The following is a 13,707-nucleotide window of genomic DNA, read 5'->3' as shown; positions in this document are numbered from 1 at the left end:
TCCCAGTCGAAGAAACGTCCATCACCGAAGCGCTAAGAATAACAGCTGTTGCCACAGGCCTTTATCGCATGCTTAAATATTAAAACCAACTGTTCTTAAACGCGAACATTCTAGTCACGCATCTTTTACTTCACGTGAATAAAAAAGGTGTTGGAAAACACCATCTGGCAATCCTGGAAACATTTCCCAGACAATATCTGCGCAGACGATTGGCATCCGAAATAGCACATACGCAATGCATACAATAAGTGGAATATAAATAAATATGTTCTTTGTTGGTAGTAAATAACAAATTTATTTTTATATCTAAAAGCCACAGAAAAAAGAGAATAAGTTAGAGACATACGGTAATGGACCTATACATGGAAATTGAAAACCGAACCATATATTTAACCAAGTAAGCAGTAAATGGCATTATATACACCTCTTTTGTTACCAGATTTCCTGGTATAATTTTCCCACTTTTCATTTTTATCGTCCGAAAGTCGAGAGGGGAGAAATTATGCAAATAATAAACTTTCCAGCAAAATTCAACATAACACAGAAATCTTCGAAAGGACACTATTAAATATCAAAATTCTAAAAAATTAGCAAGTTTTCAGATTTTATATTACGCCCAAAGTGACGTTTTTAACGTTTTGAGTGTTACCTTTCTTTATTAAATATCATGTTCTTCGCACTTAAGCCATAAAATTAAATTCAACAGCAAAATCGAAAAAAAAACAAAATCTGAAATGTTTCAGATTTTAAATTACGTCCAAAGGGGCGTTTTTTAACATTTTGTGTGTTACCTTTCTTTATTAAATATCATGTTCCTCGCACTTAAACCATAAGATCCAGTGCAACAGCAATATCGCAAAACAGTTTTAAAACGAGCATATCTTTAGAATTTCCGATACAGAGACTCACGCGCTGGAGATAAAAATGTTTTTTCTGCACAACGTTGCCATTGCTCGCTTTGAAATCCTTGAGTTTGTTAATCAAAAATTCGTCAAAGTTTTAAAAAATAGGAAATCGATCATAAAACAAATTTCAAATTTCAAATTGGGTCTTCCACATGCTCATATTCGTTGGAGGATTACGTTATTCAAAATTCGATGACTCTATGTACCGTTGTTTTATCACAATACGAGAAATATACATACATTTATGCAGATTTTTCATTATTTAATTTCTTCAAATATAATGCAGGACTCTAACATTTTGTGGCAACAGTTTAAAAAGTGAACCGACATTTATGAGTCCGACGCAAAATGCTAAAACGAAACTAATAGTCCTTCGGGATTCAAATCCCTTTGGACTAATAATTTTAGAATGAGCATATGTATAGAATTTCCGATACACAGTCTCACGAGCTGGAGATAATTTTTCTTTACTGTAGTGTTCCCATTGCTCGAAGTCATTGAGTTTGTTAATCAAATACAAATTTCAAATTCTAAATTAGGGTTTCCAATTCTAAATTAGGGTTTCCAGAATATTCGGTGGAAGATTACGTTATTCAAAATTTGATGGCTCTACGTTACCGTTGTTTTATAACACTGCGAGAAACCTATATACATTTATGCAGATTCTTCGTTATTTAATTTCTTTAAATATAACACAGGGCACTAAATATTTGGTGGCAACAATTTGAAAAGTGAACCTGCATTTATAATGAACCAACGCAAATGCCAAAAAGAAATTATAACGGCCTTTGGGCTAACAATCTATCGAATACAGAAATCTTTAAGAATTTTAGCCAATAATACTATAAACTATGCTGTATCGTATATTTTCTTTTAGATCTCTTTTATAAAATAAAACTATTTTATTTTTGTAATATTGATTGGTTGTTCCGGTACTGAATCTTGGATCGAATATTTTCCTTTTTACTCCTTTACAGGTTTTTTTCCCCTTTGGCCAATACGATTGAGCGAAAAAATAGAATAAAGTAATTTGGAAATGTTAAAAAATGTTTGAAAATTTAAAAAAAAATATTTCCTTTGTTTTCACTTTTCTAGTTTTATGCGATTGGGTTTGTTAGTTCGTTTGCTTTATTGAATGAAATCAGAAATGGAATCCTATTCTTTTTTTTTTTTTTTTTTTTTTTTAAGTCTCAAATCTGAAACCTAAGTACATTTTTTGCGCTTTTCTTGACCGAATTTCATTGTTGAAACTTTTACCTCTTCTTATCGCAATACTTAAGTTTTCTTCTTTCTTTTATCTATACATATAATAAAAGAAAGAGTCTGTCTGTGTGTGTGTCTTTCGTTCGCGCTGGGCGTAAGCTAATAGACCCACGGCTACGAAATTTGCTACATAGGCGCATCTAGACAAGAGCCAGTGCACCTCGAAGCGACGTTTTCGAAATTCCAATTAGAATTTTTTTTATTTCATGTTTTGTAACGAAATCGCGTCATTTTGAGACATAATGGGCTATATGAGAGCGAGATTTTACTTTACGCACTCTATTTTCACATCGTCATGAAACGTAAGCACTTAGCTATTTTACGAACTTAAAATAAATTTCGTGTTTCAATAAATCCATTAAATAAAAATTTATTTAACAAAGGGAGCTTAACACCTTTTCAACGGGATATTTTTTTAAAAAGTTTATTTTTAAAAATGTACAGTTTATTTTTCTTTGATTTTTGGACACGTTAAACTTTCATCCTTGCGACTGCTTTTACAAAAGAATTTTGGAAAAATTATATTTTGTATTTTTAAGAATTTTTTTTTAAATGAAGCTTCCGAGTACACTTCTCAAATGTCACATCTTTAAAAATGTGATTTTGGCAACAATTTTCCTTTTTTATTGTTGTTGATGGATTTTTGATGAAATCGCATCATTTTGAATAGTTTCATTCTTTTAGAAATATGGGTTTGGCAACAATTTTTCATCGAATTTCTTATGTCACTGTTTCTAAGATATTAGCATATTTCTTTGTTATATATATATATATATATTGATTTTTTTTATAAAGTTGTTCTGTAGAGTAAAATTCTGCGCGGAATTTTATGTTTTTTGAGTTACTTTCATGTTATTTTTTGCTTATTCCACTGTTTGTAAGATATTGAAAAGTTTTGCATGATTTTTTTTTCTTCAACGGAAAATTGGTTAATTTTTAATTATTAAATATATTAAGGGATATAACTTATTTCATTGTAATTTTTTTCTGTTGGAAAATATAAGATAAAATATTATTAATTATACTTTGCTTTTCATAAGTTTTTGCTTTTTTGTATTCTTTTATGTTATTTATCGCTCATTTCACTGTCTTTAAGATATTGAAAAGTTTTGAGTGATTTTTTTTTAGGAAACAAAGTTCTTAACCTCCTTTATACCATTTGAGTTCTTAAAATTTTGCAAAGGGAAGTTGATTAATTTATTTATTAGGATAATTAATATTTGTATTAAAGGATATTGCTTATTTCATTGTAATTTTGTTATACGTAACAGCTTTTTTTTATGAAGTTGTTCTGCATAGTAAAATTCTACGCAGTTTTTAAATTTAACGTTTGTTTCCTTCAGCCATTTTTCCGGTACATTTAAAAGCCAGACGAAGCTGGCAACGAAGCTGCTAGTAATTCAATAAAATGTGATGGTTTTCTAATAAACTGAAATTACGAAAGTGAAATATCGATTAGCTGAAATATATGCAGTTAGTACAATTATAAGCAAATAATTTTTGGAATTCCATAACAAGCAAATGGAATGCCATATCAATCGCATTATTTACCCATGAAGTTTACGCTATATATTAGCAGGATTTAATTTCAGGCATTAAATATTTTATTTTGTCAGTAAAATAGAGATTTCTGTAAACCGAACAGTGAATGGCAGCACGCGTCATTTTTTGAATTTCTGAAAGCGTATAAAACTTAGCAAACGGTTTTTTATAACATTTTTAAACAGTTCAATTTACAAGACACTAATAGTTTCAGCCGTATCCGAATAACGGTTGGCATGAATACTTCTACAATTTTAATTCACGATCAAATAATATCCTTTTTATCTTGATTTCCGGGGGGATTTATTTTTCAAACAGTGGGCTTAACATAATTGTTCAGTTTGAAATAGTTGTATGGTAAGATTAATGGTTTGGATTCGGAAGAGAACGCAAATTTTTTTTTATTTTACATTTTCTGCTACAAAAAATAAATCAATGACATCTGAAAGGTTTCAGATTTTAACATCCTTCCAGAAGTGTTTGTAAAGGTTTGTTTTACTCTCTCGCTGAGCTCGCAAATTCCATTCTATTGTTGCACTCACTCCTAACTCAGTTCTTTTTGTCTTTTTAGCTTTATTATTAAGCATCATTTTCTTCGCACTAACGCCATATACGGTGCGTGGAGACATCAGATTTTGAATAACGTAGTCCTCAACTCGAATATGGCCATCTGGAAGCCCAAATTTGGAATTAATTTTACTACCGATTTCATATTTTGCAAAAAGTTAAGAAATTTTTTATAAACTATATCAATGATTTCTAAGCTTTCCACTAATATTGTTACGAAATGCCCAGCTGCGGTAAGATAGCTTCTCCGCAAGGCAAGCTTAGTTGCCAGAAAATGAGCAAGGGAAGGCAGGGTTGCCATATTTGGCGCGAAATCGCCCATTTGGCGAAAATTCGCCTATATGCTATAGACGAATGGAGAACCTTTGGAGCGAATGGTGTCCGCCGACGTCGTGGTACAAAACATCGTAGCAGAAAATAAAGCAAAGAAAAAACGTCGCAGTTCTAAAACATTGTGGCACAAAACATCGCCGTCGAAAATAAAGCAGTTCAAAAATTTTGCAGTTTAAAAACATCGTCGTCGAAAATATCGTGGTAAAAAGTAATGTATCAACAAATCATCGCATGACGATAACATCGCAGACATGCTTTTTTTTTTCAGGTTTTAATAATTGTAAATGGATATTACCATAATGATTTGTGAGCGCAAGGTGTAAAGAAGGATAATTTTTACTTTCACATTTTACATTCACATAACATCGCAGACATGCGTTTTTCAGACTTAAATGACTGTAAAATTTAATAATTGATAAAACTCGCATAATGATTTGTGAGAGTAAGATGTAAAGAAGGATCATTATGCGAATATCCATTTGCAATTATTAAAGCCTTAAAAATCATGTCTGCAATGTTATCGTCATGCGATAATTTGTAGGTATTTTATTTTTTACCGCGATATTTTCGACGAGGATGTTTTTAAACTGCGAAGTTTCTGAACCGTTTTTTTTTTTTTTTTTCGACGACGATATTTTGTACCACGATGTTTTAGAACTGCGATGTTTTCTCTTGCTTTATTTTCTCCTACGATGTTTTGTATCACGACGTTGAACACAACCATGTTTTGTATCACGATGTGAAGCCTTGCGTTGTTTTTTCCACGACGTTCTCGTCCGATGTTTTTGCCGCGATGTTTTCGGCTGTAGTGGATTCTTACCGGTTTGACCCAGAATGTTCTTGAACGCAAGCCAAAAGCTATATAAACGCTGCTGGTAAGCGGAGAATCAATCAGTGCCTTGTCTAGCGAGTTGATCATGAGGCTGGTGTGTTTCGTCAGAGTCTCTTAGTCGATCGCGAGTCTATCGAGTTTTATCGTCAATCAACTGTGAAGTTGGAGCATCGAGAGTGTCATCGTTGAGTCTATCGTCGAGTGCATCGCGAGTTGTAGCGTGGAGAGTCTCGAGAGTATGTTGAGTTCCAAGAACGACCAAACCGAGTATGGATCTGTACTCTGGTGTTTTGCCGTGAAGCTGTCATCGTTACACCCTGAAGTCTGTGTTGCTGATTGTTTCGGATTGTTTATCGTAGTTTCTAGACGACTGTAAACGTGTTCTTGGAGCTGTCCTGAGTAATACTGGCTAATAAATTTTGTTTTGATTTTTCATCAAGTATTGTCGTTAATCACTCGAAATCCACGAATCCGTACAAGAAACGCAACACTATTAACATCGAGTGCATCTTCAAGGACGAATCTCTTTTGTGCGATGTTTCTTTACATTTCTTACTGGTATTATGTCGGTAGTCCAGCATCGCAAAGACGTTACAATGTCTAACGGCATCTTCGGTCGAATGAATTTGAATGTCTGCCTCACTTTTCAAATCCCGTTTTGAATTGCCCGCAAGAAAGCGCCCCTTTGAACGTAGTATAAAATCTTTCAGATTTTTTGTTAAATATACTTTTTTAATTTATGTTTGTGTTTACTTATTTATTTGTATCAAATATTGTAAAATTGATCAATTTCGAGTTATTCTGGTATTTTATGAATTTTCAGGTTTCACTGTTTCTTGTTGTTGCGTTAAAGCTTATCAGATAAGTTCAAACTTAACATGCCTTGTGTCTTTTTCAGATCCTTACTGTCAAGCAGTTTGGGACTCTTTCTACTGCTGGCCTCCGACACCAAGTGGCAGAGTCGTTTCCAGACCGTGTTCTATTATCTTCGCCTCATTTAATGTCGGATTTCGTGGATCCCAATCTAAACAAGACGGTAAAACAATTTGAATTATATTTGAAACCTAAATAACATTCTTATTCAGTAAACGTTTTGACTGATTAAAATGTTGTAGACCTAATTAAGACACAATAACACGCCGAACAAGTACTAATTTAGAAGTCAAACAACAAACATTGCTGTTGCCCAGCATTGTTGGTCCGAAAATCACACTTTCAATTTTTCTGCTGCCAAAATTATTCAAAAAACATCTTCCATTGGAGAACTGGATTTTTTAGAGGCATTTCACATTCAAAAAAATCTTTCTGTTCTAGTTAACGATCCTGATTCCAATCCATCTTTGCCTTCGTCCATTAAAGAAATTATGTTTTAGTTCTGGTTTCATCAACAGATGGCGCCACTAGCTTATTTTCTGTCCAGGCTTTCTTATCTTATCTGATCATTATATCTATCTCGTTCATTTGCGCTTTTGCAGCTGACGATGGTGGTTCGGTAAAACCATCGAAACTAGTTCTGTGAAAATGTGAAAATATAACTCTGATTTTTGTAGTTTGACTTCTGAATTAGTATGTTGTAGACCTGTCTATATTTCATTTTCCCGATATTAGATGTCTCAAACCTGATGTTAGATGTCATTTCGTAAAAATGCCATTGTTCAGCTATGGCTTTTAGAATTTGACCACAGCAAGCAAAAGAATTTAGTGCGAGCGTTCTGTCGTTAAGAAAATGTCTCTGTAAAATTGAGCAAGGCAATAAGTGAATTTTATATTATATTTGTGAAGAGTGACAAGGAGATATTTAAAATGTCGTGGCATCCGTATGGCAAGGAATTATTTATTAAGTATTTCAGTGTTGGAAGCACTTCCAGCGAATAGCATGTGATTGATGATAACAGGCTTTTTGGCAGGCCATCCATGACAGGTGTTACCATATCCATACGGGTATTACCTACACAATCCATGGTGAAGTCTCTGGTGTCCCACTCTCTGCTACTACCCACGTGATATGGGTATGAATGCCAATATTGTCAGTTAATAAATGGGAATTATCGATACCATACATTTAAGAAAGCCATCTGCTATAAGTGCGAATATCAAAAGGCAAAAATACACAAAAACTCAAAATACTATATTAAAAATAACGAAGTAAATTTTAAACACTTATTTCCTCGAAAAAATTCCAGAAAGGATTAAGCATGATTTAATTGACAGTAATAAATGAAGGCGTTACCTTTGTTGTTGCGAAGTTAAGTTTCTCTAGATTGGCAACAAATCCACTAGTCTGCTGTTTCAAATGTAAACAATCAATGGCCGGCATAAAAAAAAGGCTTAGTGACACTTAAACAGCTTTAAAATTGTTGATAATTCTAAAATTATTGCATACAGATTTACTAAACACATAAAAACCTTAACCGGAATTTAAAACCTACATAATTCAATCATTTTTAAAGTAAAAAATGTACAATTTACAAACATATAAGAGTAAAGAAACACTAAGATCACTGAGCCGGGTAACAGAGTGGATATATATATGAATATATTTATATACGTTTGGTGCGGCCGATTGCAACCAAAATACGAGGTGCACATCTACATGTTATAGCAGTCCTATACACAAAATTTCAACGTTCTGAGGATACTCGTTTTTGAGTTATGCGAGATTCGTACGTACGTACATACGTTCGTACAGACGCCACGAAAAATTCTCTTCAGAGTTCATTTTAAAGAAGTTTTATAATTTTTTTGGAGGAAACGAGTCTTTTATTCTGTCCTTACGTACAGATATCACGCAAAAACATCCTTAAATTGCATTCGATAGCGATCAAAATGGATATTTTCGTTGAAATATGCTGCCTGAAACTTTTCGCGATAACAATACTTCCTTTTTACTTCGTACAAGGAAGTAAAAACGAAAATGTTGTTTAGTAAGATGAGGAACAATTTACTACGTTTATTTGTTTCAAATTCCAAATGTTTTATTAAAAGATGTGACGTGATCAAAATTGTTACAATCTTAAAACCTAGCAAATTTTATTCATTTGGTAAACTATAATCATTAACCTAAAAGGAATCTGAGTCATTAAAATATTTTTAGGACATATTGAGACGAGAAATTCGAATCCAACGGATCTTGAAAAATGTTTGAGATTTGAAAAGTTAAATCGTCATGTTTTTTCGTCATTCAAATCATTCAGATCCTAACCTAAAAAATGTTAACATTTGAACTCAAAATTCTGGAAATGTCAATTTTATTGACGTTCTGAATTTTGGACAGTATTAAGCATTCTATATTTACTGTTTATTATTGTACGTTTACTGTGTATTGAAATAACCTCTACCTCCCTGTATCGGATTTGGTCTAAAGGTGTACTTAAAGTATTATAAAAATGTTGAATTTTTTTTCAGATGAAGAAGTCAAAAACCTGTGTACTTTTCACAATTAGTAATCTGTTTCAAGAAAATTAAGGATTTGTTCCGTCTATATAATTAACTTTATGTAAACCTATAAGGAATTACCCAATTACTTCCCCTGTTCGTGTTGTCATTGTGTAAGTGGTTAGCACGTAGTAAGTGACGATCCGTGGTTCGAATCTGTGACCAAAACAGCTGTTTTCTCCCGTTTCCTCTTCCAAAAAGTCTAAGATCTCTGGAGTAGCGCCAGAACTAAAAATGTAGGGGATAATATTTCGTCAGCTGTAGATTCGATTTCGTGCTTTTCACCAGTTATCCTTAAAGTGGGGGAGAATATAAAGAATTACAGCATGCTTTCTTACTTGCTGTCATAATGTAACAAACATCACATTGAAATGACTGATTCCACACTCAGTTCTCGAGCAAAACACACCAGACTTTTCAAATGTCCACGATCCCGGCTAAGAAAATTCAAAACGAAATATTTTATTTAAAAAAAAAATAGAAGAAAAATAAAAATCTGAAAGGTTTCTGATTTTAAATTACGTCCAAAGGGGAGCTTTTTTTTTCCTTACATCTTGTCTGTTATATTTGGTTATTAAACATCATGTTCTTCGCTCTTAAACCATAAAATCCAGTTCAAGAGCAATATCGCAAAATAGTTTTAAATTGAGCGCATCTTTAGAATATCTGATAGGCAGTCTCACGCGCTGGAGATAAAAATGTTTTTTCTATACAACGTTGCCATGGCTCGCTGTGAAATCCTTGAGTTTGTTAATCCAAAGATTCATTAAAGTTTTACAAAATATCTAATCTATAATAAAACATATTCCAAATTTTAAATTTGGGCTTCCAGATGCTCATATTCGCAGGAGGATTATGTTATTCGAAATTGGATGGCTCTGTGTATTGTTGTTTTAGCACAATGGGAGAAACCTATATACATTTATGTAGATTTTTTTAATCATTTAATTTCTTTAAATATAATGCAGGGCGATAATATTCGGTGGCAACAATTTGAAAAGTGAAACAACGCTTATAGTGAATCAACGCAAAATGCCGAAACAAAATCAATAGTCCTTCTGGGCAAATTGCTCCTTTGGATTAATAAAATTAACTGTTAAATATATAATTTTTTTATTATAGAAAAGTGTATTAGACAACTTAATCCAGAATTTATTTACTAAAATTATGGTTGAGGAAAACACGAGTAGTTAGTGGGAGTTTCAAAACACAAACGAAAGACATTTAAATATAGGCTAGAAGTGTTTATTTTCATTACTTATCAGAGATTTATATACTAGGTATATATTAGATATTTTGGCTGTGTGGCAAGGAGCAGAATCCTGCTGAAAAATAAACGAAGCATTGTTGGGAAAGAGATGGAAGGTAGAAGTTTTGGTTCTAGAATAATGTCAATGTATTTTCTGGCATTCAGTGTCCCATCGATGACATGAAGGCGACCAATACCATCTGCTGACATGAATGACCAAATCATAACACTAACTGGGTTCTTCACAGTTGCTTGAATGCAGTCAGGATGTAGCTCTTCTCCTATTCTACGTCTTAGCTTGTGACCACTGATAATCTGTCCAATTAATGTGTTCCTTTTCCCACTGTAGTCTTTTTTTTTTCGTTGCTGAAAATTAAGATAAGGCTTTTTTCGTGGAATTCTACCTCTCAGTCCAACATCTGTTAATCTTCTCCTGATTCTTCTTGAACTGACAGAAACACCAGCATCATTCAGATCACTTCTGAAGGCCGCTGATGACATTTTTCTATCTTGGAGACATAGTCGTTTTATTCTTCTGTTATCAATAGATGTGGTGCAGCTTTTTCGGCCTTTTCTTTCTTTTCTTTTTATTGAATTTGTCTCCTGATATCGTAAACAAAACTTTCGGACTCCAGATGTAGTCACTGAACCACCCACCTGTCTTGCAATTTCAGCATAGGAAAGACCACTTTCTCGTAACGCAATAATATTACATCTCTTTCTAGGTGTTCAATCTACTCTTTTATTTGATGCCATTGCTTATTGACTTTTTTACAAAAATTCCTACCTTGTAATTGCATTGTATAAGAAACAGGCCCTCCTTCGACAGAACAAAGCAAAATAATGAATTGTTTCAAGTGTAAACATGATGTCAGCTTCTACTGGCAGTTACTAACATTTGGTTGGTTCTCAGAACAAGAACAGTGATTGCCCAGGAAAGCTAGATATTACAAACCGCTTCATAACTGTGTTTTTTATTTATATTAAAGTACATATAACGTTTTTTGTATTGCAAATAATTGAATTTTGTGTTTTGTATTGAATTCAGTAATAAATTCTCTTTAAAATGATATATACAAGTTTGCATTTTGCGAAACGTAGCATTTTTTATAAGCATACAAAGTTCAAAAACATAAAAATTTCCAAAAGTGTCTACAATTTTGGCCACCACTGTAATTTCACAAGCAGTTGTCTAGAATGAAAACTTAACTAATTTCTCATACCTATTTTGCATAATAGTTACCAAAACATTTCTGTTTCTTTATGCTAAAGGAATTAGTCTGTATATTTAATACTGAAACAAAGGTGAACTTCAGGTAGAGTTTCATTTACCAGTAAGTTATTATTCCTAGAGGTCACATTAAAAATGCAAGCTAAGAGAGCACGTTTAAAATAAAAACTACAGGCAGGAAAGTCGATACGTCTGTATTTCTACTCGAGTAACTTTCAACTAGTAAAATAATTCGACTTCTGAGCAGCTATCTCAAGAAACAAAAGATATATTTATCCCAGAGGCAATTAAAGTTAACGCAGTTTTGCAAAAACCAATTATATTTTGCACGAATCAATAATTTCAGGATAAAAGTTTTAGGAAGCATTTTCTTTCTAACCAATTCATTGTAGTGTTCCGAATGTTTGTATATCTATGTATGTATAAAGAAGAATGTCTGTTTGTGTGTGTGTTTGCGTTATTCATTTTTGATCAATTATGATCAATTCATAGCCAATTTAATAGACAAAAATTTAATATAGGTGAAATATTGGATGGAACATGAGCTTTTACGACCATTTCATTAGAAAGACGAAAATCATTAAAAACTGCGTCCTATTGTTCCTGATATAACGAGAGAGAATTAGTTTATTTTTCTGTCGAAATGTTTTATGTGGGTTCCATATTGCGTCATACTAATAAATGTACGACTCTTCCGGTTAAGGTTTTTTTCTCCTTTAGTTAACCTGCATGTAATAGTTTTTGAATTACCAACAATTTGAAAGTTGTTAAAGTTCGGCTAAGCCTATTTTTCTAACATAGAAGCCATATTTGTTTACATTTCAAACCTTGTAGAACAATGAATCAAATCAGTTTCTGCATCTTCAGTGTCTTTTTGCCGACTGGGACCAAAAGTAAAATTTTTGTTTTCTGCACCGAAAAAACTCCCTTCTTGCCCGCTGGCCGAATTGTTTGTTTTTGGGTAGAAGCTCTAATTTTAATTATAAAAATTGTTTTTAATCGTTTTCGCTCTATTTAGTGTTTTACATTTTTCTATATATTTTTTTAAAATTTTAATAAAGATATTTTGAGGTTTTATGGATTTTTGCCATGTCGTGAAGTGAGAACTGAATTAATTGAATGAGATATCTGTCTCTAATAATATTTGAGGAAATAAGTTTAAATGAAATGCAGGAAAAATTGCAAATAATTTAATATTCCGTGCAAGGAAATCCTGTGGTGTATATGTTACGGTGAAACACCGAAATCTGGAGAATGTCGACGTTCACCAGTGAATGTCAACATTCACATAGCCGCTTGGTGTATGTTCGAAATATTTTCTAAATATTCTTATTTCTGACTTACACCGGTGAATGTCGACATTCACCATGTACTAATGGTGAATGTTGAACAAATAAGAATATTACATTTCCTTCTCCGTCATTCATTCGCGAAAAAACGCACTTGAAACTCAGAATAAGAACTTAAAAATATAAAAACTTAAGAGTATAATAACTTAAAACACACAGTACATTCAAAATGAGAAAGGAAAATAATAGAAGTTATAAACTTACCAAATTATGTGATTCAAATCTTATTTATTGCAACAACTTAAACTATTATCACACTTTGAATCGCACATGAGGTCTTGCTTTTACAACTGCATTTATTTGTGGAACACTTCCTTTTGGAATGGCAGCGTGTACATATACTCCTCTCTTTTCGACCTACATTAGAGCATATCTGTGATTGTCGACATACACCGGTGAGGGTCCGAATGTACAAGAATGTAATGTAAAGAAATATTCGATCTTTCACCGACGTATTTGGCGAATGTTGACATTCTCCGGTGAAAGTCGACATTCTCCAATTTCGGTCTTTCACGGTAACATATACATCAGATTTTGTAATTTAAAAGTCAAGTTGGGACATTAGTTGAGTGATTTTACTGTTGGGGATTTAAAGTCCCGTAGGGAAATAAAGGGTTTAAGCTGTATGTTAAAAACTTTGAACAATAAGAAAAAGTCCGTTTTGGTATTGAAATGGACGCAGATTACTAAAAATGAGTTTAAAATAACAGCGTGATCGTATAGAACCATTTCCAGCATTCTTTTTGAGTAAATTATTTCTTTTTCGGGATAGATTTGGACGTACTGTTTTACAATAAGTAGATTTGTAGGTTTAAGAAGCGCATACGTTTTGTGCATTCTTTACACATTGTAAGTTTCAGTAAAAATAAAAGTATTTGTTCCTTTAACTATGTTATCCTGCATCTGAAGTGTAAATTTCATGTTCACAATTATTATGGAAACTATTTCTTTTTTCTCAAACCTTCCAAGGTTTATTTAAAATTACAAAGTTTATATCTTAA

General features: G+C 32.7%; 1 protein-coding gene across 1 annotated transcript in view; it reads left to right on the top strand.

The window, feature by feature from the left end:
* LOC118202472 (corticotropin-releasing hormone receptor 2-like) overlaps window positions 1–13,707 on the top strand; it is a 438,714-nt gene that overhangs the window by 261,168 nt on the left and 163,839 nt on the right. The window contains exon 2 of the mRNA XM_085821190.1: window positions 6,341–6,478. Within this exon, the coding sequence (XP_085677316.1) occupies window positions 6,341–6,478 (138 nt within the window). The remainder of the gene's footprint in view (window positions 1–6,340; window positions 6,479–13,707) is intronic.

Source organism: Stegodyphus dumicola, chromosome 7, assembly GCF_044657685.1.
Source record: "Stegodyphus dumicola isolate Sdum_Otavi_A_Nest chromosome 7, ASM4465768v1".
In the NCBI taxonomy this organism is placed as follows: Eukaryota; Metazoa; Arthropoda; class Arachnida; order Araneae; family Eresidae; genus Stegodyphus; species Stegodyphus dumicola.
Note: the sequence above shows the minus strand (reverse complement) of the source record. Positions and strands in the feature narration are given on the sequence as shown.